This window comes from Paralichthys olivaceus, chromosome 8 (assembly GCF_024713975.1).
Source record: "Paralichthys olivaceus isolate ysfri-2021 chromosome 8, ASM2471397v2, whole genome shotgun sequence".
Classification (NCBI taxonomy): Eukaryota; Metazoa; Chordata; class Actinopteri; order Pleuronectiformes; family Paralichthyidae; genus Paralichthys; species Paralichthys olivaceus.
In genome coordinates, this window is record NC_091100.1 from 12,409,196 (window position 1) to 12,436,129 (window position 26,934).

Below are 26,934 nucleotides of genomic sequence, written 5' to 3' on the forward strand. Positions count from 1 at the left end.
ATGAGGAAATCTCTAAAGAGTTTTTGCCATCCCATATCTCCTGTCTCTTGTGTTCTAGCATTTAGAAACTTCCTCTTTTTTAATTTATTTTCTCTACATGAACATCACTGATATTTTTCACTTCTTCTCTCTTTCTAAGAATTCAACTATGTGGGCAGAAAAGGCGCCGCTATTGATTTAAATATTGACTAATTTCTTGGTGTCTGTAACTGGAACATTATAACTTGTTTTTTACATCAGTGTAAATATCTGCTGTATAAAACCAAAGATTGTACTACACACAAATAATAGACATGTCACATGTCTCATCCACACATGTTGCTGACCTACTCTTCCCTGGAGTCCTTGTGCTGATCCGGGATGGCAGCTGCAGCCACATCATGGATCATGATCGCTAAATGGAATGATTTACAATATTCCCTTAATCTACAGTCTTGTGTTCTCCTTGGAGATTTTAAATCTTTTATGTGTTGTTTTTTATGAATCTTGTGACAATTTTTACTTATTTATTTTTATTGTGTTGTTTTGTTGTTGGTCGTGTTTATTTGTATGTTGCTGATTGTGAATGTTTCTTGATCTCAGGCTTCTCTTGGACAAGATTAAATAAATACATAATAAGCCTTTCAACATATACTGTATTATTACCTATATATAGTATTATTATAGTAGTACTGCTATCATTACAATTGTCATTCTTGGACACCTCCATTTATGCTAAACAGTGTCCCTTCTCAAGAATGTTGTACATATTGGTTTTGTTGATTTGCTCTTTCAAGACCCATGAATTATTTCCAGGAAAAATGGTGAAAATGTTAAAAAATCTATTTCGCAATGAAAGTCATACATTCCTTGACTCCCCTGATTTGGATCCACACCAAAATGTTATGAGTCCTTCCCTGACCCATACCACACCCTTCGGATAGATATATAGATACTTTATTGATCCCGAAGGAAATTTAAATTCAAGGAAATTCAAGATAATTGTTGTTCTGGGTTTCAGGCAAGCTTGGTAGAAATCTGTTAAGTTGTTTTTGTGTAATCTTGTTAAAGAAGAAGAAAAAGATTTACTTTTATTATCATGTTTTTTACACACTATAACACGCATACATGAAATTCATCCTCCGCATTTAACCTATCCAGTTGGCACCTGTCGAAACATGCACATGCATAGGGACACACATAGACAGATGCCATGTACACACATATACTGGAGCGGTGGGCTGAAAGATAATTCTCAGCGGAAGTAATATGTTTAAAAGTCTAAAAACAGATGACACCCAACCAATCCTCTCTTTTTCCCAATCTGAAACACAAGGAGCAGCACGAATATCTGCCTGTCTGACTGTGCTCATCCAGAATGCAACTGCTCGACTGGTCTTTAACCTAAGTTCACTCACACTACTCCACTCCTCCGCTCCCTTCACTGGTTACCAGTGGCTGCCTGCATCCATTTCAAAACACTAGTGCTTGTGTACCATGCTGTGAACGGATCGGGTCCAGTCTATATCCAGGACATGGTAAAACCTTACACCCCAGCCCGTCCACCCCGCTCTGCATCGGCTTGCTGCTCATTGCGAGCTAACCACTCAACAAAATCACGACTGTCTGCTGGAATGAGCTCCCCATTGACATCAGCTTTGGATAAAAGCGTCAGCTAAATGTAATGTATGGGGTTAGGTTGTGACAAGCCAGTGAGCTTGTCCCAGCATGCGCTTCAACGTCACAGAGACAGTTTTACACCCACGAGCAATGTAAACTCCTGCAAGGCCTCCCACCCTCAGACAGATACCCTGACTCAAAATGTGAAGCAGGAAAAAAGCTGTTGCTCTACCCCTGAGTTGGACATCTGTCTGTGAGTCCAAAAACTCCCTCAGATATCCTGAAATCCCCTCAGGCCGATTGCATCGAAGAGTGCTGTCTGTTAAGCTCTCACTTCCTCATTTTGTTTATATTATCAACCATCCAAGCTAAACTTGTTGTTTGCAATTATGAGGCATGCTTATACTAAAGTAACAAAGTACTGCTCAAGCATTCCTCTCGGCTTACATGTTAAGCACGAGGAGGTAAAGAAACAAGCAAAACAGAGTTATGACAAATCCATGATTCAGTCCTGATTTTCCCAGCTCCTGTTTTCATCTCAGGCTTTTGTGACCAGTATCAGTGAGCAATGTTTTGTCAGCATGTGTCTGTGTTTGGTTTGTAAATCACACTTTATTGGTAAGGCACTGATAGTGAGTGTTATCCATTAGTAAGTCTTTCAATACTGAGTAGCCTCTCTGTAAATGTACTGTAGACTTATTACTGTATACTCTACCACAAAATACTCTTGTATATATACCAGATGCTATGTTATGGAATGCTATGCATTAGTTTACTGCACTATGCAGTGTTATGGTGCTAAAGTACTGATCTACTCTGTTCGAGCAGTTGTAAAACCATATAGAATATGTGTATACAGATTAAAATGCATCCCCACTTCCCCCCACTAATCCAGAAATGAAACCAAAATATCCCAGATATGAACACCACCATCTTGTGCATCTGGAGCTAGAGTCTGTGAAATAGTGATCAGGCAAAGGAGCAGTGCTATTGAGGTGCACTGAATCATGCACTCGACCATCACAAGTCAATCATGATGTTTCTCTCCATTTTTATAGCATCAAAAAATGAATTAAAACAAAAAAACTAACCTATTTGGAAAAATAAATACTATTTATAACCTCTATAAATAGTAATAGGGATTAGCCATCCAATATTTGCCTTAACTGCAATTGAAATTTAAGTCTTGAGTTTGACACATTTATGACAATGTATTGTTTTTCTCCTCTATGTCAAGAGGAAATTCTGGAATATACAAACATCCAACAGTCATCACATCAAGATTTCACAAGACTTCCTCTGTGATACCATGAACCTGTTTCCTCTATTGTGTATGTGTGTGTGTGTGTGTGTGAGAGAAACTTCTTCTTCATTAAATCTTAGATATCTGTTACAATAATGAACATGCTCCTAATTTACCATTACTTTTGGGAGGTAAATAAAAACATAAAATGCCATTAATACACTTCTCAATATATTTTCTATTTATTCTATTTAAAAGGTCGAGTTGTTATTGTTATTATTATAAATACATGAACACTCTGCTACTGGGAAAATGTGGGGGAAGACCAATGGTTATTATAGGTCATATGTTCCCTAATTTAATCTGGTCACATGCTGCCTATCATGTACATTTTCATTCATCCCACCTGATACATCAGCCTATTCATGACAGTGAAAACTTTCCAGTGAGGTTGATCACATCCTTTATTTGTCCAAACTTTTCCATTCTGACCAGAGATGACCATAAAAGGTCAACATCACTTTCGGTATCTCAATAATACCAATGATATAAATAATATAAATAATACTAATGCTACTACTACTACTAGTATTACTACTACTTATAATAATAGTTGTTGTTATTGGTATAATAACAATAATAATTTTTATTATTTACCTATTATTATTATGAATCTGGTCACATGCTGTCAAAATTGACATCTCACCTGATGCATTCAGGGGAATCACAAAAGGACCAAACACAAACTTCAAAACGCTCCATCGAGGTTGATCACATCCTCTATTTGACCACATATTTCCATTGCAGTCTTCAGTCCAACCAGAGATGACCACAAAAGGACAATCATATTTCTAGATATATCTGTTACAAGAATGAAAGTGTTATTGTTTACCATCACTTTTGGTATGTAAATAAAAACATCCATAAGTGCACTTCTCCATATATTTTTTCTATTTAAAAATTAATGTTGTTGTTGACCACTAGGACATATGTTTGTATACAGGACATATAATTCTAGATGCGTATTTGGTCGCAACCTCCAGATTGTCTTTATTATGATTCCTGTTCAACACATAAGTTGCTAAAACTAAAATAATAATAATATAATATTGTGATCCTCTTAATGGACATCATTTTGTCACCTGTCAAAAACCTCTGAATCATCATATGTTGAAATGATGCAGCGACTCAAGAACATATGTGTCAAAACCACAATGGTGACCCCCGGTTGAGATGTTACCCCATACTTCCGTCTGCCTTGTGAGAGTTACTGAAGTGACGTGCAGTCATGTGCGTGTTTGAGCCTGTCATGGTTGCGTCAGCTCTAGGGTGGAAGTTTTTTGACACATCTCGTGCTTAGGATTTGGTGATTTCAAACAGATGACCTGAAAATGTCCTCCCTGTAATGGTTCCTTATTTGGTTTAGGTCTTTAAGGATATGGTTCCAGTCACGGGTGACACTCCATTTGAAAATCATTTACCATACACAGTGGTTACCTGCATGTTTCTATGTTTTAACATACAAAAGGTAGAAAGCCACAACAAACATCAAGTGTCTCTGTGTCTCATGAGCTGCTTCCAGACATGCACTGAACCCTCGGCAGGTTCACTGGAGGATGTGTATGTGTGATTGAAAATATCAGAGTGAGAGCCTCTGGAGTTTCTGCAGACTTTTCCCACCTGGCAGAAAGCGGTGATAAGTGCAGACGCTGCAGCGTTGTATGTAAGGCAAACTGCAGAGAAAGTCCTGACGGAGAAATGAGAAAATAGAGATCTCTTGATTCTGCTGCCTTGTTCAATCCAACTGCATGTTTGTATGTTTCGTGTTTTAGTGTGAACGTTGCAAACCTGATAATTCGAGACTTGGAGCAGTTTGGACAGATGATACTGTCAATATTGATAAATAAGTGACTTTGTCGACAGCAACGACACCTGGTTCTCCAGCTCAGGGGTCGAGCTTCGCTGATATAAACATGTGAACAGCTTTTTGTGCAACAGCAGTGGCGCAGCTTTAGGTGTCTTAGGACCTGGAGCCCTGTAGTCCAGCATCCTGCAACAAGCAGGTGAAACCACACTATTATGAGTAATAATCAGTCTGTGGCAGAATTTGGAAGGGAATATGTAAATAATTCTGTGGAAGAAAATAATCAAATAGATCCATCAGGCTCTGATTGCCAAACAAAGATTAAATCACAGTATATTGCAATATTTTATGTCAAATACCTGCAGGAATTAGCTAGAGATGTGTTTGTGTGTTGCCTTATGTGTGAGCGTGTGACTGCGTGTTCTTTTGAGAAATGCCAATTGCAGATACCTGAGTTGAGGGCAGTGATTATATTTGGAGTTCATTTACTATAAGTAGATTGTATGCTTGTTTGGAGGCGTTCGCTCATATCATTCACCAGCTTTCTCTCCGTCTCTTCCTTAGTACCAGAAGAATGTTTTAACAAGGCCTGTGAAACATGTTAGTGCACATGAGACACAAGTGCATGTTCTGTACATTCACATCAATCACCTTGATGTACTTTGCTAATTACGCAGCGCTTGTTCCTATGACATAGAGGTGTGCAACATTATTGAACTTAGACAGCAATACATATACCAGGGCAGTGTTTAGAAATGTATATTGTCTAAAGAAGTAGCTTTCAGAGTATTTGAGAGATTATTCACCTTCTTGAAAGGGAAAAATTCAGGTGACAAAACCTGAGGATTGTTGAGCCATTCACTCTCAGACTGCGTCTAATTGTCTGTTATACTACATGACATGTGAATCAGATGCTAGTTGGTCAATCTCTAACTCTACAAGTCAGTAATGGTGCAATACTCCATTAACAATCATTGATAATCAGAAAAGTATTTCTTCCAACCATTCTTCTCATGTCAGTCAGTCAGTATTGCACATTTTTAGTCACTGTTTTTTTATTCTTTGAAATGATAACTCTGCATTAACATTAAATTACCCGTGAGCTCACATCATGCAACGTAAATTCCCCAGTCAACAATCCCGGCTTGCACAACCTGCAGAAGGCTGGGAAATGACTCACTTCCCAGAGTCGGCTATATAAGGAGTGCACCTCAGCGCTAGATTCAAACAGCGAGGAAGCAGCTGAACTGAAAACAGAAAAGGAAAAGTAGAGGAGAAAGAGAACTGAGCTGAAGCAAAAACTGGACAAAACCTCCTCACTTTTCAACTTTTTATTTCACTGCACTCTTGGTTGGAGAGCTTTCTGAAGGACATTTTTATTTGTTCATACTTTTTAATACAGAATTGTACTAAGGGCAAAAATGATGAGCAGCAGAGTCATCGTTGTTGCTGTGATGGTGCTCCTGGCCTCTCTGGCCATCAGTGAAGGTACGATTATTATTTTGTTATTCACTAACTTTCTTGCCCTCTTTTTCTCAATGCATGTAGAGGTAGACCAGCAAACACTGTTGCATTTAGTGACCCTATGTGACTCTTTCCTCCTGACAGCGGTGAGCCTGAGAAGCCTAGGAGTGTCGCTGCACTGCCGCTGCATCGAGACAGAGAGCAGACCCATCGGCCGCTACATTAAGAGTGTGGAAATAATCTCTCCCAACTCTCACTGCGATAAAACTGAGATCATGTAAGTCCTTATTTCAAAGCCTTCATTACTTCTAGATATGATGCAGTGATGTTGCTTGTCATTTGCTTTTGGCACGAGTCGACTCATTCTAACTGAACCTCTTGTTTGGTGTTGCAGTGCCACTCTGAAAGATACCGGCGTGGAGCTGTGCCTTGACCCTGAGGCTCCGTGGGTGAAGAGAGTCATCAACAAGTTAATTTCAAAGTGAGTAAAGTTTGTTCTTGCTGTATATTCTCAATCATGATTTAATGATAACGTGACAGAAAATGTCTCCAATTCTGAAACACTGAATGATAATCATCGTTCTTTTCTGTTTCTCTTCCCCTGCAACAGAAGACGCTGAGCAGATGGCGAGAGATGGGTCAGAGCCGTTTAAAGACAACTCAACACGACCCTAATGTGTTTGTTTGATTGGATGATAAAAGTCATTTTTACCAGGGGACTGCTCAATGTCCTGACCGGCTGTTGAAATGGAAAGATTTTAACCAACAAGGTTATGTTTGTATCAAACATGCTATTTATTAACAAGCCTGTGCTTGTTTGAAGGGAACTTACATATTTGATGAAGCGATTTCGTCCCATTTTGGCTGCTGCACCTATTGTCTGTTAAATTGGATTATTGTCTCTAATTTATGTATTTTGCATATTTATTGATGTATTTATAAAAGATAAATATCAATATGCTTGACTGTTATCTTATTGGTTAAATAAAAGAGTTTCTTGAAATTGAATGAAATTGCTTGGTCTTTTTCTTAATTAATTGTAGTATTATCATGCAGCTATTTGTGCCACATGTCCTAATCATGGCATCACATGCAATGCCTTTTTCTCTTCCATCACTTTTTTGATTATTCACAATTGTAATATGGGATAAAATGCACATTAAATAAAAAACAAAGTAGCACATTGAAAGAAAAACATTCTCTAAAGTTTTACTTGATCATTTTAAATGAATGACATGAGTCTTTGAACTGAACTGAATACATTTACAATCAGAAAAAGTGATGTATTATTTACATCTCTTAAACAAACCTCAGAAAAGGATTCAGTTAACTTGATATTCTAGCTTGAAACAACTCAACACCATTCAGTCACACTAACAACTGTTACACTTTCCAATTACTTGTCAAGTTTAATGAATTATAGTTTTATTTGATTATAAAAGCTAAAAGCTGCAGCTGAAGAAACCGCTGCATCTCTTAAAGGATCAGTGTGTAGAATTTAGTGACATCTAAAGGTGAGGTTGCACACTGCAGCTGAATACCCCTCATCTCACCCTCTCCTTCCCAACATGAAAGAGAACCTGTGGTGAACTTCAGTTGTCATGAAAACTCAAAAGGTTTTAGTTTGTCCAGTTTGGATGACAGTAAAAAACATGGCAGCCTCCACAGAGAGGACCCCCCTCCATGTAAATATAAAGTATTTAAATATAAAGGTTCATTCTATGTTGTAGAAAACAACAATTCATCCAATTTAAATGAAACACACCCGTGAAAACATCACTAGGATTATTTTATATTCAATTTCTGCCAAAAATCCCTTTCACCTAAATCTTACACACTGAACCTTTAATACAAAGAGAATGTATGAGGCTGCTCACATTAACCTTATGAAATTTAAAGTGTTGGTATAGAAACTGGACTTGATGTCAAATGTCATGACTTTTCAAATACACCCCAGTAGTCCTTCATCCCACCATGCCTGAAGTCAGCCACAATTGTCCTGACTTGTGACTTAATCATGTGTCATTTCAGCTGGAATAACACTATGGGACTTTCAATCCTTGACCTTTCAGTGCAATAAACACTTTCGGGGCATTTCCGGTGCAATAAAACACTTTGTATATTACCCAGATTATCCAGATATATCGGTACATTATCGGCATATAATATATAGTATTTATTCTGTACAGTTTGCACTTCTCCAAATATCCATATTATCTGCATGTATCGGTACATTATCGGTACAATTATTCTTTTTTGTATAGTATATCCACTTCGTTAAATGCCTTTGGTCCTGGAATCCCCTTATTTTTATTTCAATTTGTGTAGTGGTTTGTGTCTTGTTAATTGTATGTTTGGCATCGAGGAGGAGGACTGTGCTACAATTTCGTTGTGCTAGTGTACGAAGTACGACCGTGCAATGACAATAAAGTCTTTTGAATTGAACTGAATTTGAATGTCAGTAACTGGTGAAATTTGCCATATCAAATCACCAAAAACACAAGATAATTGATAGAACCATAACAGCTTTAAGTTATTTCAACGTGATGATGAATTCTGGGAGACAATTTTATAATTTCCAAATCTCAAATAAATTCTGGTTTAAATATGACTAAGTGTGGCAGGCCAGCTGCCGGTAAGAGGCAACTGTTACACAGCTGTTACATTGTATTGTCTGTTTCAAATTAGGAAAGAAATAATGACTAGCCTGAATATCTTTTAACTATCAGGAGTTTGACCACATACTGGCAATGGTACAAGGAAGACAGATCATGTGGTCACTGTTCAACACATTCAGGTTCAGATTTCCTCCTAACCATTCAGTGAAGTTACAAACTTTTACCTTCACTTCTGCAATTCCAGATTAGTGTGAGCTAAATGACATGTATTACAAACACAGCAGGTTCACGTCATTTCTGTTGCTTCAAACCACAAAAAAAAGGATTTCTGAGGAATTTCAACTGTAAAATGCAGGAAACCTGAGGATTGTTGAGCCATTCACTCTCAGACTGCGTCTAATTGTCTGTTATACTACATGACATGTGAATCAGATGCCAGTTGGTCAATCTCTAACTCTACAAGTCAGTAATGGTGCAATACTCCATTAACAATCATTGATAATCAGCAAAGTATTTCTTCCAACCATTCTTCTCATGTCATCCAGTCAGTATTGCAAATTTTTAGTCACTGTTTTTTTATTCTTTGAAATGATAACTCTGCATTAACATTAAAAATTACCTGTGAGCTCACATCATGCAGTGTAAATCTACCCTTTAACAATCTCTAATTCTGGTTTGCACAACCTGCAGAAGGCTGGGACATGACTCACTTCCCAGAGTCGGCTATATAAGGAGTGCACCCCAGTGCTAGATTCAAACAGCGAGGAAGCAGCTGAACTGAAAACAGAAAAGGAAAAGTAGAGGAGAAAGAGAACTGAGCTGAAGCAAAAACTGGACAAAACCTCCTCACTTTTCAACTTTTTATTTCACTGCACTCTTGGTTGGAGAGCTTTCTGAAGGACATTTTTATTTGTTCATACTTTTTAATACAGAATTGTACTAAGGGCAAAAATGATGAGCAGCAGAGTCATCGTTGTTGCTGTGATGGTGCTCCTGGCCTCTCTGGCCATCAGTGAAGGTACGATTATTATTTTGTTATTCACTAACTTTCTTGCTCTCTTTTTCTCAATGCATGTAGAGGTAGACCAGCAAACACTGTTGCATTTAGTGACCCTATGTGACTCTTTCCTCCTGACAGAGGTGAGCCTGAGAGGCCCGGGAGTGGCGATGCACTGCCGCTGCATTGAGACAGAGAGCAGACCCATCGGCCGCTACATTAAGAGTGTGGAAATAATCTGTCCCAACTCTCACTGCGATAAAATTGAGATCATGTAAGTCCTTATTTCAAAGCCTTCATTACTTCTAGATATGATGCAGTGATGTTGCTTGTCATTTGCTTTTGGCACGAGTCGACTCATTCTAACTGAACCTCTTGTTTGGTGTTGCAGTGCCACTCTGAAAGAGACCGGCGTGGAAGTGTGCCTTGACCCTAAAGCTCCGTGGGTGAAGATAGTCATCAACAAGTTAATTTCAAAGTGAGTAAAGTTTGTTCTTGCTGTATATTCTCAATCATGATTTAATGATAACGTGACAGAAAATGTCTCCAATTCTGAAACACTGAATGATAATCATCGTTCTTTTCTTTTTCTCTTCCCCAGCAACACAAGATGCTGAGAAGATGGTGAGAGATGGGTCAGAGCCGTTTAAAGACAACTCAACACGACCCTAATGTGTTTGTTTGATCAGATGATAAAAGTAATATTTACCAGGGGACTGCTCAATGTCCTGACCGGCTGTTGAAATGGAAAGATTTTAACCAACAAGGTTATGTTTGTATCAAACATGCTCTTTATTAACAAGCCTGTGCTTGTTTGAAGGGAACTTACATATTTGATGAAGCGATTTCGTCCCATTTTGGCTGCTGCACCTATTGTCTGTTAAATTGGATTATTGTCTCTAATTTATGTATTTTGCATATTTATTGATGTATTTATAAAAAATAAATATCAATATGCTTGACTGTTATCTTATTGGTTAAATAAAAGAGTTTCTTGAAATTGAATGAAATTGCTTGGTCTTTTTCTTAATTAATTGTAGTATTATCATGCAGCTATTTGTGCCACATGTCCTAATCATGGCATCACATGCAATGCCTTTTTCTTTTCCATCACTTTTTTGATTATTCACAATTGTAATATGGGATAAAATGCACATTAAATAAAAAACAAAGTAGCACATTGAAAGAAAAACATTCTCTAAAGTTTTACTTGATCATTTTAAATGAATGACATGAGTCTTTGAACTGAACTGAATACATTTACAATCAGAAAAAGTGATTTATTATTTACATCTCTAAAACAAAAGCTCACCAAAAACACAAGATAATTGATAGAACCATAACAGCTTTAAGTTATTTCAACATGATGATGAATTCTGGGAGACAATTTTATAATTTCCAAATCTCAAATAAATTCTGGTTTAAATATGACTAAGTGTGGCAGGCCAGCTGCCGGTAAGAGGCAACTGTTACACAGCTGTTACATTGTATTGTCTGTTTCAAATTAGGAAAGAAATAATGACTAGCCTGAATATCTTTTAACTATCAGGAGTTTGACCACATACTGGCAATGGTACAAGGAAGACAGATCATGTGGTCACTGTTCAACACATTCAGGTTCAGATTTCCTCCTAACCATTCAGTGAAGTTACAAACTTTTACCTTCACTTCTGCAATTCCAGATTAGTGTGAGCTAAATGACATGTATTACAAACACAGCAGGTTCGCGTCATTTCTGTTGCTTCAAACCACAAAAAAAAGGATTTCTGAGGAATTTCAACTGTAAAATGCAGGAAACCTGAGGATTGTTGAGCCATTCACTCTCAGACTGCGTCTAATTGTCTGTTATACTACATGACCCGCTGCCCAAAAAGACCACCATCAGCAGCCTCAACAACTATCGACCAGTCGCTCTGACACCTGTTGTCATGAAGTGTTTTGAGAAACTGGTCCGTCGCCACATCCTATCCTGTCTCCCACCATCATTCGACCCACTTCAGTTTTCGTACAGGGCTAACAGATCCACGGAGGACGCCATCTTCACAGCGCTCCACGCCACCATCTCCCACCTGGAGCAACAGGGCCGCTATGCCAAGCTGCTCTTTGTTGACTTCAGCTCTGCCTTTGTCTGTTATACTACATGACATGTGAATCAGATGCCAGTTGGTCAATCTCTAATTCTTCAAGTCAGTAATGGTGCAATACTCCATTAACAATCATTGATAATCAGCAAAGTATTTCTTCCAACCATTCTTCTCATGTCAGTCAGTCAGTATTGCAAGACCAGCAAACATTGTTGCATTTAGTGACCCTATGTGACTCTTTCCTCCTGACAGAGGTGAGCCTGAGAGGCCCGGGAGTGTCGCTGCACTGCCGCTGCATCGAGACAGAGAGCAGACCCATCGGCCGCTACATTAAGAGTGTGGAAATAATCTGTCCCAACTCTCACTGCGATAAAACTGAGATCATGTAAGTCCTTATTTCAAAGCCTTCATTACTTCTAGATATGATGCAGTGATGTTGCTTGTCATTTGCTTTTGGCACGAGTCGACTCATTCTAACTGAACCTCTTGTTTGGTGTTGCAGTGCCACTCTGAAAGATACCGGCGTGGAGCTGTGCCTTGACCCTGAGGCTCCGTGGGTGAAGAGAGTCATCAACAAGTTAATTTCAAAGTGAGTAAAGTTTGTTCTTGCTGTATATTCTCAATCATGATTTAATGATAACGTGACAGAAAATGTCTCCAATTCTGAAACACTGAATGATAATCATCGTTCTTTTCTGTTTCTCTTCCCCAGCAACACAAGATGCTGAGAAGATGGTGAGAGATGGGTCAGAGCCATTTAAAGACAACTCAACACGACCCTAATGTGTTTGTTTGATTGGATGATAAAAGTAATTTTTACCAGGGGACTGCTCAATGTCCTGACCGGCTGTTGAAATGGAAAGATTTTAACCAACAAGGTTATGTTTGTATCAAACATGCTATTTATTAACAAGCCTGTGCTTGTTTGAAGGGAACTTACATATTTGATGAAGCGATTTCGTCCCATTTTGGCTGCTGCACCTATTGTCTGTTAAATTGGATTATTGTCTCTAATTTATGTATTTTGCATATTTATTGATGTATTTATAAAAAATAAATATCAATATGCTTGACTGTTATCTTATTGGTTAAATAAAAGAGTTTCTTGAAATTGAATGAAATTGCTTGGTCTTTTTCTTAATTAATTGTAGTATTATCATGCAGCTATTTGTGCCACATGTCCTAATCATGGCATCACATGCAATGCCTTTTTCTTTTCCATCACTTTTTTGATTATTCACAATTGTAATATGGGATAAAATGCACATTAAATAAAAAACAAAGTAGCACATTGAAAGAAAAACATTCTCTAAGGTTTTAATTTTATTATTTTAAATGAATGACATGAGTCTTTGAACTGAACTGAATACATTTACAATCAGAAAAAGTGATGTATTATTTACATCTCTTAAACAAACCTCAGAAAAGGATTCAGTTAACTTGATATTCTAGCTTGAAACAACTCAACACCATTCAGTCACACTGACAACTGTTACACTTTCCAATTACTTGTCAAGTTTAATGAATTATAGTTTTATTTGATTATAAAAGCTAAAAGCTGCAGCTGAAGAAACCGCTGCATCTCTTAAAGGTTCAGTGTGTAGAATTTAGAGAAGTTTCATGTTACAGCTGGATACTCCTCATCTCACCCTCTCCTTCCCGACATGAAAGAGAACCTGTGGTGAACTTCAGTTGTCATGAAAACTCAAAAGGTTTTAGTTTGTCCAGTTTGGATGACAGTAAAAAACATGGCAGCCTCCACAGAGAGGACCCCCCTCCATGTAAATATAAAGTATTTAAATATAAAGGTTCATTCTATGTTGTAGAAAACAACAATTCATCCAATTTAAATGAAACACACCCGTGAAAACATCACTAGGATTATTTTATATTCAATTTCTGCCAAAAATCCCTTTCACCTAAATCTTACACACTGAACCTTTAATACAAAGAGAATGTATGAGGCTGCTCACATTAACCTTATGAAATTTAAAGTGTTGGTATAGAAACTGGACTTGATGTCAAATGTCATGACTTTTCAAATACACCCCAGTAGTCCTTCATCCCACCATGCCTGAAGTCAGCCACAATTGTCCTGACTTGTGACTTAATCATGTGTCATTTCAGCTGGAATAACACTATGGGACTTTCAATCCTTGACCTTTCAGTGCAATAAACACTTTCGGGGCATTTCCGGTGCAATAAAACACTTTGTATATTACCCAGATTATCCAGATATATCGGTACATTATCGGCATATAATATATAGTATTTATTCTGTACAGTTTGCACTTCTCCAAATATCCATATTATCTGCATGTATCGGTACAATTATTCTTTTTTGTATAGTATATCCACTTCGTTAAATGCCTTTGGTCCTGGAATTCCCTTATTTTTATTTCAATTTGTGTAGTGGTTTGTGTCTTGTTAATTGTATGTTTGGCATCGAGGAGGAGGACTGTGCTACAATTTCGTTGTGCTAGTGTACGAAGTACGACCGTGCAATGACAATAAAGTCTTTTGAATTGAACTGAATTTGAATGTCAGTAACTGGTGAAATTTGCCATATCAAATCACCAAAAACACAAGATAATTGATAGAACCATAACAGCTTTAAGTTATTTCAACATGATGATGAATTCTGGGAGACAATTTTATAATTTCCAAATCTCAAATAAATTCTGGTTTAAATATGACTAAGTGTGGCAGGCCAGCTGCCGGTAAGAGGCAACTGTTACACAGCTGTTACATTGTATTGTCTGTTTCAAATTAGGAAAGAAATAATGACTAGCCTGAATATCTTTTAACTATCAGGAGTTTGACCACATACTGGCAATGGTACAAGGAAGACAGATCATGTGGTCACTGTTCAACACATTCAGGTTCAGATTTCCTCCTAACCATTCAGTGAAGTTACGAACTTTTACCTTCACTTCTGCAATTCCAGATTAGTGTGAGCTAAATGACATGTATTACAAACACAGCAGGTTCGCGTCATTTCTGTTGCTTCAAACCACAAAAAAAAGGATTTCTGAGGAATTTCAACTGTAAAATGCAGGAAACCTGAGGATTGTTGAGCCATTCACTCTCAGACTGCGTCTAATTGTTTGTTATACTACATGACCCGCTGCCCAAAAAGACCACCATCAGCAGCCTCAACAACTATCGACCAGTCGCTCTGACACCTGTTGTCATGAAGTGTTTTGAGAAACTGGTCCGTCGCCACATCCTATCCTGTCTCCCACCATCATTCGACCCACTTCAGTTTTCGTACAGGGCTAACAGATCCACGGAGGACGCCATCTTCACAGCGCTCCACGCCACCATCTCCCACCTGGAGCAACAGGGCCGCTATGCCAAGCTGCTCTTTGTTGACTTCAGCTCTGCCTTTGTCTGTTATACTACATGACATGTGAATCAGATGCCAGTTGGTCAATCTCTAATTCTTCAAGTCAGTAATGGTGCAATACTCCATTAACAATCATTGATAATCAGCAAAGTATTTCTTCCAAGCATTCTTCTCATGTCAGTCAGTCAGTATTGCAAGACCAGCAAACACTGTTGCATTTAGTGACCCTATGACTCTTTCCTCCTGACAGAGGTGAGCCTGAGAGGCCCGGGAGTGTCGCTGCACTGCCGCTGCATCGAGACAGAGAGCAGACCCATCGGCCGCTACATTAAGAGTGTGGAAATAATCTGTCCCAACTCTCACTGCGATAAAATTGAGATCATGTAAGTCCTTATTTCAAAGCCTTCATTACTTCTAGATATGATGCAGTGATGTTGCTTGTCATTTGCTTTTGGCACGAGTCGACTCATTCTAACTGAACCTCTTGTTTGGTGTTGCAGTGCCACTCTGAAAGATACCGGCGTGGAGCTGTGCCTTGACCCTGAGGCTCCGTGGGTGAAGAGAGTCATCAACAAGTTAATTTCAAAGTGAGTAAAGTTTGTTCTTGCTGTATATTCTCAATCATGATTTAATGATAACGTGACAGAAAATGTCTCCAATTCTGAAACACTGAATGATAATCATCGTTCTTTTCTGTTTCTCTTCCCCTGCAACAGAAGACGCTGAGAAGATGGTGAGAGATGGGTCAGAGCCATTTAAAGACAACTCAACACGACCCTAATGTGTTTGTATGATTGGATGATAAAAGTAATTTTTACCAGGGGACTGCTCAATGTCCTGACCGGCTGTTGAAATGGAAAGATTTTAACCAACAAGGTTATGTTTGTATCAAACATGCTATTTATTAACAAGCCTGTGCTTGTTTGAAGGGAACTTACATATTTGATGAAGCGATTTCGTCCCATTTTGGCTGCTGCACCTATTGTCTGTTAAATTGGATTATTGTCTCTAATTTATGTATTTTGCATATTTATTGATGTATTTATAAAAAATAAATATATCAATATGCTTGACTGTCATCTTATTGGTTAAATAAAACAGTTTCTTGAAATTGCTTGGTCTTTTTCTTAATTAATTGTAGTATTATCATGCAGCTATTTGTGCCACATGTCCTAATCATGGCATCACATGCAATGCCTTTTTCTTTTCCATCACTTTTTTGATTATTCACAATTGTAATATGGGATAAAATGCACATTAAATAAAAAACAAAGTAGCACATTGAAAGAAAAACATTCTCTAAAGTTTTACTTGATCATTTTAAATGAATGACATGAGTCTTTGAACTGAACTGAATACATTTACAATCAGAAAAAGTGATTTATTATTTACATCTCTAAAACAAAAGCTCACCAAAAACACAAGATAATTGATAGAACCATAACAGCTTTAAGTTATTTCAACATGATGATGAATTCTGGGAGACAATTTTATAATTTCCAAATCTCAAATAAATTCTGGTTTAAATATGACTAAGTGTGGCAGGCCAGCTGCCGGTAAGAGGCAACTGTTACACAGCTGTTACATTGTATTGTCTGTTTCAAATTAGGAAAGAAATAATGACTAGCCTGAATATCTTTTAACTATCAGGAGTTTGACCACATACTGGCAATGGTACAAGGAAGACAGATCATGTGGTCACTGTTCAACACATTCAGGTTCAGATTTCCTCCTAACCATTCAGTGAAGTTACGAACTTTTACCTTCACTTCTGCAATTCCAGATTAGTGTGAGCTAAATGACATGTATTACAAACAGAGCAGGTTCACGTCATTTCTGTTGCTTCAAACCACAAAAAAAAGGATTTCTGAGGAATTTCAACTGTAAAATGCAGGAAACCTGAGGATTGTTGAGCCATTCACTCTCAGACTGCGTCTAATTGTCTGTTATACTACATGACATGTGAATCAGATGCCAGTTGGTCAATCTCTAACTCTACAAGTCAGTAATGGTGCAATACCTCATTAACAATCATTGATAATCAGCAAAGTATTTCTTCCAACCATTCTTCTCATGTCATCCAGTCAGTATTGCAAATTTTTAGTCACTGTTTTTTTATTCTTTGAAATGATAACTCTGCATTAACATTAAAAATTACCTGTGAGCTCACATCATGCAGTGTAAATCTACCCTTTAACAATCTCTAATTCTGGTTTGCACAACCTGCAGAAGGCTGGGACATGACTCACTTCCCAGAGTCGGCTATATAAGGAGTGCACCCCAGTGCTAGATTCAAACAGCGAGGAAGCAGCTGAACTGAAAACAGAAAAGGAAAAGTAGAGGAGAAAGAGAACTGAGCTGAAGCAAAAACTGGACAAAACCTCCTCACTTTTCAACTTTTTATTTCACTGCACTCTTGGTTGGAGAGCTTTCTGAAGGACATTTTTATTTGTTCATACTTTTTAATACAGAATTGTACTAAGGGCAAAAATGATGAGCAGCAGAGTCATCGTTGTTGCTGTGATGGTGCTCCTGGCCATCAGTGAAGGTACGATTATTATTTTGTTATTCACTAACTTTCTTGCCCTCTTTTTCTCAATGCATGTAGAGGTAGACCAGCAAACACTGTTGCATTTAGTGACCCTATGTGACTCTTTCCTCCTGACAGAGGTGAGCCTGAGAGGCCCGGGAGTGTTGCTGCACTGCCGCTGCATCAAGACAGAGAGCAGACCCATCATCCGCTACATTAAGAGTGTGGAAAAAATCTGTCCCTACTCTCACTGCGATAAAATTGAGATCATGTAAGTCCTTATTTCAAAGCCTTCATTACTTCTAGATATGATGCAGTGATGTTGCTTGTCATTTGCTTTTGGCACGAGTCGACTCATTCTAACTGAACCTCTTGTTTGGTGTTGCAGTGCCACTCTGAAAGAGACCGGCGTGGAAGTGTGCCTTGACCCTGAGGCTCCGTGGGTGAAGATAGTCATCAACAAGTTAATTTCAAAGTGAGTAAAGTTTGTTCTTGCTGTATATTCTCAATCATGATTTAATGATAACGTGACAGAAAATGTCTCCAATTCTGAAACACTGGATGATAATCATCGTTCTTTTCTTTTTCTCTTCCCCAGCAACACAAGATGCTGAGAAGATGGTGAGAGATGGATCAGAGCCGTTTAAAGACAACTCAACACGACCCTAATGTGTTTGTTTGATCAGATGATAAAAGTAATTTTTACCAGGGGACTGCTCAATGTCCTGACCGGCTGTTGAAATGGAAAGATTTTAACCAACAAGGTTATGTTTGTATCAAACATGCTATTTATTAACAAGCCTGTGCTTGTTTGAAGGGAACTTACATATTTGATGAAGCGATTTCGTCCCATTTTGGCTGCTGCACCTATTGTCTGTTAAATTGGATTATTGTCTCTAATTTATGTATTTTGCATATCTATTGATGTATTTGTAAAAAAAAAAAAAATATCAATATGCTTGACTGTTATCTTATTGGTTAAATAAAAGAGTTTCTTGAAATTGAATGAAATTGCTTGGTCTTTTTCTTAATTAATTGTAGTATTATCATGCAGCTATTTGTGCCACATGTCCTAATCATGGCATCACATGCAATGCCTTTTTCTTTTCCATCACTTTTTTGATTATTCACAATTGTAATATGGGATAAAATGCACATTAAATAAAAAACAAAGTAGCACATTGAAAGAAAAACATTCTCTAAAGTTTTACTTGATCATTTTAAATGAATGACATGAGTCTTTGAACTGAACTGAATACATTTACAATCAGAAAAAGTGATTTATTATTTACATCTCTAAAACAAAAGCTCACCAAAAACACAAGATAATTGATAGAACCATAACAGCTTTAAGTTATTTCAACATGATGATGAATTCTGGGAGACAATTTTATAATTTCCAAATCTCAAATAAATTCTGGTTTAAATATGACTAAGTGTGGCAGGCCAGCTGCCGGTAAGAGGCAACTGTTACACAGCTGTTACATTGTATTGTCTGTTTCAAATTAGGAAAGAAATAATGACTAGCCTGAATATCTTTTAACTATCAGGAGTTTGACCACATACTGGCAATGGTACAAGGAAGACAGATCATGTGGTCACTGTTCAACACATTCAGGTTCAGATTTCCTCCTAACCATTCAGTGAAGTTACAAACTTTTACCTTCACTTCTGCAATTCCAGATTAGTGTGAGCTAAATGACATGTATTACAAACACAGCAGGTTCGCGTCATTTCTGTTGCTTCAAACCACAAAAAAAAGGATTTCTGAGGAATTTCACCTCTAAAATGCAGGAAACCTGAGGATTGTTGAGCCATTCACTCTCAGACTGCGTCTAATTGTCTGTTATACTACATGACATGTGAATCAGATGCCAGTTGGTCAATCTCTAACTCTACAAGTCAGTAATGGTGCAATACCTCATTAACAATCATTGATAATCAGCAAAGCATTTCTTCCAACCATTCTTCTCATGTCATCCAGTCAGTATTGCAAATTTTTAGTCACTGTTTTTTTATTCTTTGAAATGATAACTCTGCATTAACATTAAAAATGACCTGTGAGCGCACATCATGCAGTGTAAATCTACCCTTTAACAATCTCTAATTCTGGTTTGCACAACCTGCAGAAGGCTGGGACATGACTCACTTCCCAGAGTCGGCTATATAAGGAGTGCACCCCAGTGCTAGATTCAAACAGCGAGGAAGCAGCTGAACTGAAAACAGAAAAGGAAAAGTAGAGGAGAAAGAGAACTGAGCTGAAGCAAAAACTGGACAAAACCTCCTCACTTTTCAACTTTTTATTTCACTGCACTCTTGGTTGGAGAGCTTTCTGAAGGACATTTTTATTTGTTCATACTTTTTAATACAGAATTGTACTAAGGGCAAAAATGATGAGCAGCAGAGTCATCGTTGTTGCTGTGATGGTGCTCCTGGCCTCTCTGGCCTCTCTGGCCATCAGTGAAGGTACGATTATTATTTTGTTATTCACTAACTTTCTTGCTCTCTTTTTCTCAATGCATGTAGAGGTAGACCAGCAAACACTGTTGCATTTAGTGACCCTATGTGACTCTTTCCTCCTGACAGAGGTGAGCCCAAGAATGCCCTGCCGCTGCATCGAGACAGAGAGCAGACCCATCGGCCGCTACATTAAGAGTGTGGAAATAATCTCTCCCAACTCTCACTGCGATAAAACTGAGATCATGTAAGTCCTTATTTCAAAGCCTTCATTACTTCTAGATATGATGCAGTGATGTTGCTTGTCATTTGCTTTTGGCACGAGTCGACTCATTCTAACTGAACCTCTTGTTTGGTGTTGCAGTGCCACTCTGAAAGATACCGGCGTGGAGCTGTGCCTTGACCCTGAGGCTCTGTGGGTGAAGAGAGTCATCAACAAGTTAGTTTCAAAGTGAGTAAAGTTTGTTCTTGCTGTATATTCTCAATCATGATTTAATGATAACGTGACAGAAAATGTCTCCAATTCTGAAACACTGAATGATAATCATCGTTCTTTTCTGTTTCTCTTCCCCTGCAACAGAAGACGCTGAGCAGTTGGTGAGAGATGGGTCAGAGCCATTTAAAGACAACTCAACACGACCCTAATGTGTTTGTTTGATTGGATGATAAAAGTAATTTTTACCAGGGGACTGCTCAATGTCCTGACCGGCTGTTGAAATGGAAAGATTTTAACCAACAAGGATATGTTTGTATCAATATGCTTGACTGTTACCCTTTTGCTTAAATAAAAGAGTTTCTTGAAATTGAATGAAATTGCTTGGTCTTTTTTAAAATTAATTGTAGTATTATCATGCAGCTATTTGTGCCACATGTCCTAATCATGGCATCACATGCAATGCCTTTTTCTTTTCCATCACTTTTTTGATTATTCACAAGGGATTGTAAATATGGGATAAAATGCACATTAAATAAAAAACAAAGTAGCACATTGAAAGTTTTACTTGATCATTTTAAATGAATGACATGAGTCTTTGAACTGAACTAAATACATTTACAATCAGAAAAAGTGATTTATTATTTACATCTCTTAAACAAACCTCAGAAAAGGATTCAGTTAACTTGATATTCTAGCTTGAAACAACTCAACACCATTCAGTCACACTGACAACTGTTACACTTTCTAATTACTTGTCAAGTTTAATGAATTGTAGTTTTATTTGATTAGAAAAGCTAAAAGCTGCAGCTGAAGAAACCGCTGCATCTCTTAATACAAAGAGAATGTATGAGGCTGCTCACATTAACGTTATGAAATTTAAAGTGTTGGTATATAGAAACTGGACTTGATGTCAAATGTCATGACTTTTCAAATATAGTAGTCCACCATTATATCATAATAACTATATATAGTAATAATAATTACTATATACATTATATTTCAAAATATTTTCTTATCAGAGTATTAACTTTACAAAAAGTACATTAAACTGCAAATTATGGTAGTACTATTGGGCACAATAATAAATGTACAATAAATTATAATTATTATCATCACTGTTGTTGCTATTTTTTAATTTCTGTAATAATAACAACAATAATAATAACAATAATGATCATTATTATTATTAATTATATTATTATCGCTATTGTTATTATTTTCGTTAGTATTTATTATTATTATCATTGTTATTATCATTGTTGTTATTATTGTTGTTGTTATTATTGTTATTATCATTGTTATTATTGTTGTTATTATTATTATTGTTGTTGTTATTATTGTTATTATCATTGTTGTTGTTATTATTGTTATTATCATTGTTATTATTATTGTTGTTGTTATTATTATTATTGTTGTTGTTATTATTATAAGCCATGTTGAGGATGCAGGCAAAGGGGGCGGGGCTGTGCGCACAGTGGGGGGTAGGTGCGGTAGTGCTGCGGCTGGTGCGCGCAGAGGAAACACTCACAGCGCTGGACGGACTCGCACCAAATACACGCGATACACACAAAATGCTGCGCCCACGAGTCCTGTCAGGCTGCTGCATGTGAACAAGAAGAGGAGGAAGAGGAAGAGGAAGAGGGTCCCTTTTGTGCCGCACATCTCAAACCCCCGCTCCGTCCAGCAGCTCTCCTCGGTGCTCCTCGGTGGTGCATGAATCCCCTCGTTTGGCTCGCAGCTCCAGGACAAAAACCAGGCGGCGTTGTCGATTGTGCGTGTGTGTGCGCGTGTGTGTGCGCTGGACACGGTTTGTGAGTGCACCTTAAACCGCTTCTCCTCCTCCTCCTCGTTGTCGGCAACTCCTTCAGGATGGCGTTGACGATCTGCACGAGGTTTACCGATGAATATCAGCTGTTCGAGGAGCTGGGGAAGTAAGGAAGCATGTTTGTTGTTTTTCTTACAATATCATCATCTGGTATCATCTCCACCATCATCATCATCATCACCACCATCACCACCATCATCATCATCCTGTGTGAAATGTCAGCCTGTTATGTAACAGGCCGCCTTGGCTTAAGGACACGGATTCCGGGCTGTGTGTGTGTCTGTGGGGGTTTGTGTGCGCACAGTGGACAGTGTGGCCGTACAGGCTTGGATGCGGGGGGTTTTAAATATCATATCTCATGCAGTCATGTGCAGTGACATCCTGTTTGCTCTAATGCCACATACAAAGCCCTGCTCACGTTTGTGTGACTACGAAGGAAGATGTCGAGTCGAGCGTGTCGTCATTCGCCTGCATCCTGTCCCGTGCAGCCGCCGATGCATTTCTGGCATTTGGCTGCCACGGGAGAGCGAGGGGCTTCAGGGGGTGAAATGCATCGGTGTGTGTTTGAGTGAGTGTGTGTGTGTATGTGCAATGGTGAGGTTTGGTGGACCCACCTCCTCTCTCTCTCTGTCTCTATCTATCTCTTTCTACCGTCCCCACCACCGCTTCCCCAAAATCCTCCTCCTCCCCCCTGAGTGACAGAAATACACACGCTGTAATGCGACAGCATGTAGGCATCAGTCGGCGATGACACATTCCCCAGCCAACCATCCAGTTGCGGTCAATTATCAGACACAGGCAGGGAATTCCTCACCCCTGAGAGAGAGAGAGAGAGGGAGAGAAAGGTCCCTGAGTGTGTGTTCATGATTTTGATAGTGTTCAAGGTTTATTTTAGGGCTAAGCAATACAGCCAGACATATAAAGATAAAAATGTTCAGTCGATATCTGTAACGATCATGATAAATTCAACACATTATTATTTCTTTGCTCCTGAGCAAAGGTTGTGGTTTGAAACTCTTCTTTATGAGCTGAGAATGAACACACACTTCAAAACATTTTACAAATCTCCATCCGCTGTGTGTTGTGCCTCCTCACTGTGTCTACACAATGCATAAGAATGATATATTACATATATTGAGCCTTGGTATATTGCTATTTATGAAAATGATACTACAATAATGATACTGACTGCCCCACTCTACAGCTGTCCTGCAATAAATCCTCCCTTCAAGAAGCTTATGTTCTGTAGTTTGCGTGGAAACGGTCTAACAGAGGTGTTGGTTCAGCTTTGGGCTCGTTTTAGACGCTGCAGTTCGTGGTGCTCTTGCCTTGTGTTGTAAAATTGTGTTAACTAGGGCAGTTGTTTATATTATTTTGTCCATCTCATGTCTAGTAATCAAGTTAGACTAAATTACAGACTGTTACACAATGGATAAATATATCAATAAATACTGAACCTTTATTATATTGCTTTTAATTTATATTCATGTAATTACTGATATTTATTTACGTATGTATACACTATATTTGTGTGGTCATGCACGGCCTGAGCTGCAGTCTACCCAACAACCCGTGGTCATTTCACTCAGTCCAGATGTCTGCAGCTAGCTGGAGGAATTGATCTCCCATCAACCCCCTCTGATGGAGGCACTGTGTTTGAGGGAGAGGAAATCTCCTCCACCACCTCAGCCCCTGCTTTTATGATCCTATCCTGTGTTCATCTTACACCATCTGTCATTAATAATGCAGCCATAATGCTTTTATACTCCCTGTCTCACTCACCTGGTCCCCTCACTGTGTGCAGAGCCAGTTCCTCCACGCTGACACTCAGAAGATGAACTGGCTCTGATGAAAGGAAGATGTCATGTTTCTGACCAAACATCTTGATATTGTTCATGTTTCAATCACCTACAGATGATTATTTCAAGATATTAACATGCTGGAAACGGTTGGAAATGTCAATAAGGGATATTATATAAAGATATTTTGATAAATTCAGATTCAGTCCCGGCATCAATTCTTTAAATTTCTGAGTATCAAATGCTTTGTGTATATATATATATATATTTCCTACCAGTCCAGACACCAGCTTTCTCTATATTTTTGTTCATTATATAAACATATTATACTCTTGAATGTAATATTATTAATTTAATTTAATTTAATAATTTAATATCTTCTGTACATACAAATATTTGTATGTATTCATCAGACTGATATAAATTTATTCATTGAAGTGTCAAAATGTCCGATACCAATATTTCGGTCAATATATATTTTCCCCTAATGAAAAAGAAATGTAATTGATGCTTAATAATTTACAGTTTAATTATAAACATTATCATAGATAACCTTAAATAATCTCAACATAAATGTAGATCTTTTCAACTTGGTAATTCTGTTAAAAAAAGGTTTTCATAACAGCACATATAAACGCAGATACAGATGTGTTTGTGGATGGCTCATGCTAACTGATAAACTGTTAGCCTCTAAATCTTGGAATTGCATCAAACCACTGCAGATGGTTTGTCTGATACCACTGCACCTTGTTCCAGCATGTCTTTACAACAAAACACAAAATGATTGTGAAATAACTGCACGGTTAAAGTACCAGACACAGTTGACGTATGTATTTGTTGCCCAACTCTGCAGGATAGTGAAATTCTTATGTAACATGTTATGCTATGATCATTTCCTTCACCAAATCCCCTATATATTAGAGGTAAGCTTTAGTGGCAAGCTGCTCGCTCCAAAGGATGTTAGATAACATGGTCATGGTACACATTGCTATACACTGAGCAGTAGCTGGCGGTTACATTGGCACAAGGCTGGAGATATTTCTTATTTTGTGACCAAAACAACAAAACAGTTTCTTCATCCTCACAGTCAAGTCAATGAGAGAACTGGGTTCATTTGAGGTAATGAGAACTCTCAGGTTTGTCTGTCACGTGCCTCTGTTCAAGTGCCTCTGAGTGTTTGTGATATCTCTGATGTAGTCGGGAGCCAGGAAGGAATTTGCTGCGGCGAGAGGGGAAGAGATTGTACTTGAGCGAAAAAGACATGTACAGACAGAGGCTGAATAGTAAATCGGCTCTACATGGCTGCAGAGGTGAGCGGAGCTGAAGAAGCAGAGCTGCTCCACGACTGCATTTAGAGATGAGAGATGCAGCACTCTGCTCTTCTCCTCCCTTCAAATATAGCTGACCTAGTTTTGTAATCTTCATACATGTGCCTGGAACACCAGAACAACACATGGCTGAGGCAGCAGTGGGCTGGTGTATGGGAGCGTTTTGTCGGTGTTAGTTGTAGCGATGAGAACAATGTGTACCGTTGGTGTTGTGTGTGAGTGGGTCCATGTGAGTTGTTGCATTTTCACTGTGTTGACGTGTTTATGTGTATTTATGTAAAAATGTGACTGTGAAACCAAATTTGAGCTCATCTACATTTGCAATTAGTCATCTTTGACATACGAGGACTGAAAACCCTCATTCATGATGCTGGAAGTTGCTATGGAAAGATATTCTGCAGAGAATGTCAAATTTATGGTAATTTGACACATGCTCCCATTATTGCCAAACTAAAAACAATCTAAAGTGTCCAATTCATTTTTCGTAGGCTGATTCTGGACAAGCTTTTTAAAATACCTTGCCTTTCTGAGCCCAGGTTTTGAAACACCTGTCTGATTGTACATTAGATTCACGACTTATGTTGTTGCTTCGACCTCTTGAAAACATTAATACACATCTCTGTGTGTGTGTGTGTATCGATTTCAGGGGTGCGTTCTCTGTGGTCAGGAGGTGCGTGAAGATCTCCTCTGGACAGGAGTATGCTGCCAAAATCATCAACACCAAGAAGCTTTCTGCCAGAGGTATGAAATACACACATATGTACAAAAACAACACATGTAAAAACTTGACAGGCATTCACGCAAACATACAACACACACAGAGGCACACAGCCCGAACACACAGAAGGACACACAGGAGAAAAACATGCCTTGAGTGTCACAGAGCACTGCGCGAATGAGCTGTGAACATTACTGCCCCTGAAACCGGCTCTGAAACTATGTATGTATGTGTGTGTGTGTGTGTGTGTGTGTGTGTGTGTGTGTGTGTGTGTGTGTGTGTGTGTGTGAGTCAGACAGGTGCACGGGGCAGACACTCATCTGGATTGTGCCTGATTAACTTTTCTGTGTTCGCAGTAGAAAAGGTGAAAAGTGTGTCAAGTGAAGGCTTTAGCTGTTTGCCTGCTTGCACTTTTTTGTGCTGTGTAGTACATGTTCCCTTCTTTGTGTAATTCATATCTGTCCTCTGGTTTCTGTGTAAATGTTTGTCACATGCAACCTTGTGCGTGCGCGCCCCTGTGTGCGTGTGCATGTGCTCCGTATTGATTCAGGGCTCTGGCTGGTCTTGTCGTCCCAGGGGCAGAACTCTTGCGAAGCCGACCCAATTCTTTCACATCCGTCACT

The 26,934-nt window shown here is 38.4% G+C and overlaps 4 protein-coding genes across 20 annotated transcripts in view; all 4 read left to right on the plus strand.

Annotated features, from left to right (window-relative positions):
- The first annotated feature begins 5,853 nt into the window (after window positions 1-5,853).
- LOC138411067 (uncharacterized) lies at window positions 5,854-10,790 on the plus strand. Its single transcript, XM_069529416.1, has 7 exons — window positions 5,854-6,194; window positions 6,315-6,447; window positions 6,565-6,651; window positions 9,721-9,806; window positions 9,927-10,059; window positions 10,177-10,263; window positions 10,387-10,790. The coding sequence occupies exons 1-7, from the start codon at window positions 6,128-6,130 to the stop codon at window positions 10,400-10,402; spliced, it is 609 nt and encodes a 202-aa protein (XP_069385517.1). The 5' UTR covers window positions 5,854-6,127; the 3' UTR covers window positions 10,403-10,790.
- A 6,712-nt stretch (window positions 10,791-17,502) lies between these two features.
- LOC138411094 (growth-regulated protein homolog gamma-like) lies at window positions 17,503-18,754 on the plus strand. Its single transcript, XM_069529702.1, has 4 exons — window positions 17,503-17,766; window positions 17,887-18,019; window positions 18,137-18,223; window positions 18,347-18,754. Exons 1-4 carry the CDS (start codon window positions 17,709-17,711, stop codon window positions 18,360-18,362), a joined length of 294 nt encoding a protein of 97 aa, XP_069385803.1. The 5' UTR covers window positions 17,503-17,708; the 3' UTR covers window positions 18,363-18,754.
- A 1,073-nt stretch (window positions 18,755-19,827) lies between these two features.
- On the plus strand, window positions 19,828-21,013 carry LOC138411095 (interleukin-8-like). Of its 2 annotated transcripts, none has more exons than XM_069529703.1 (4): window positions 19,828-20,214; window positions 20,335-20,452; window positions 20,570-20,656; window positions 20,786-21,013. In XM_069529703.1, the coding sequence occupies exons 1-4, from the start codon at window positions 20,139-20,141 to the stop codon at window positions 20,793-20,795; spliced, it is 291 nt and encodes a 96-aa protein (XP_069385804.1). In that variant the 5' UTR covers window positions 19,828-20,138; the 3' UTR covers window positions 20,796-21,013. The 2 variants fall into 2 exon arrangements, with proteins under 2 accessions (XP_069385804.1, XP_069385805.1); XM_069529704.1 differs by having other exon boundaries at window positions 19,931-20,214; window positions 20,789-21,013.
- Window positions 21,014-22,111: 1,098 nt separating this feature from the next.
- The window catches only part of camk2d2 (calcium/calmodulin-dependent protein kinase (CaM kinase) II delta 2), a 38,184-nt gene continuing 33,361 nt past the window's right edge, over window positions 22,112-26,934 (plus strand). For all 16 annotated transcript variants that reach the window (XM_069529684.1, XM_069529688.1, XM_069529691.1 and 13 more), the window contains exons 1-2: window positions 22,112-22,572; window positions 26,240-26,334. In XM_069529684.1, the coding sequence (XP_069385785.1) occupies window positions 22,511-22,572; window positions 26,240-26,334 (157 nt within the window). In that variant the 5' untranslated portion in view covers window positions 22,112-22,510. The remainder of the gene's footprint in view (window positions 22,573-26,239; window positions 26,335-26,934) is intronic.

What these genes read in the sequence shown, in the direction of transcription:
- LOC138411095 (XM_069529703.1), top strand. Translation starts at nt 20,139, where the DNA reads ATGATGAGCAGCAGAGTCATCGTTGTTGCTGTGATGGTGCTCCTGGCC. An exon ending in CTCTCTGGCCATCAGTGAAG is followed by an intron (nt 20,215 to 20,334) that starts GTACGATTATTA and finishes TCCTCCTGACAG; the next exon opens with AGGTGAGCCCAAGAATGCCC. An exon ending in TGCGATAAAACTGAGATCAT is followed by an intron (nt 20,453 to 20,569) that starts GTAAGTCCTTAT and finishes TTGGTGTTGCAG; the next exon opens with TGCCACTCTGAAAGATACCG.
- LOC138411094 (XM_069529702.1), top strand. Translation starts at nt 17,709, where the DNA reads ATGATGAGCAGCAGAGTCATCGTTGTTGCTGTGATGGTGCTCCTGGCC. An exon ending in GCTCCTGGCCATCAGTGAAG is followed by an intron (nt 17,767 to 17,886) that starts GTACGATTATTA and finishes TCCTCCTGACAG; the next exon opens with AGGTGAGCCTGAGAGGCCCG. An exon ending in TGCGATAAAATTGAGATCAT is followed by an intron (nt 18,020 to 18,136) that starts GTAAGTCCTTAT and finishes TTGGTGTTGCAG; the next exon opens with TGCCACTCTGAAAGAGACCG.
- LOC138411067 (XM_069529416.1), top strand. Translation starts at nt 6,128, where the DNA reads ATGATGAGCAGCAGAGTCATCGTTGTTGCTGTGATGGTGCTCCTGGCC. An exon ending in CTCTCTGGCCATCAGTGAAG is followed by an intron (nt 6,195 to 6,314) that starts GTACGATTATTA and finishes TCCTCCTGACAG; the next exon opens with CGGTGAGCCTGAGAAGCCTA. An exon ending in ATCAACAAGTTAATTTCAAA is followed by an intron (nt 6,652 to 9,720) that starts GTGAGTAAAGTT and finishes TTTTTAATACAG; the next exon opens with AATTGTACTAAGGGCAAAAA.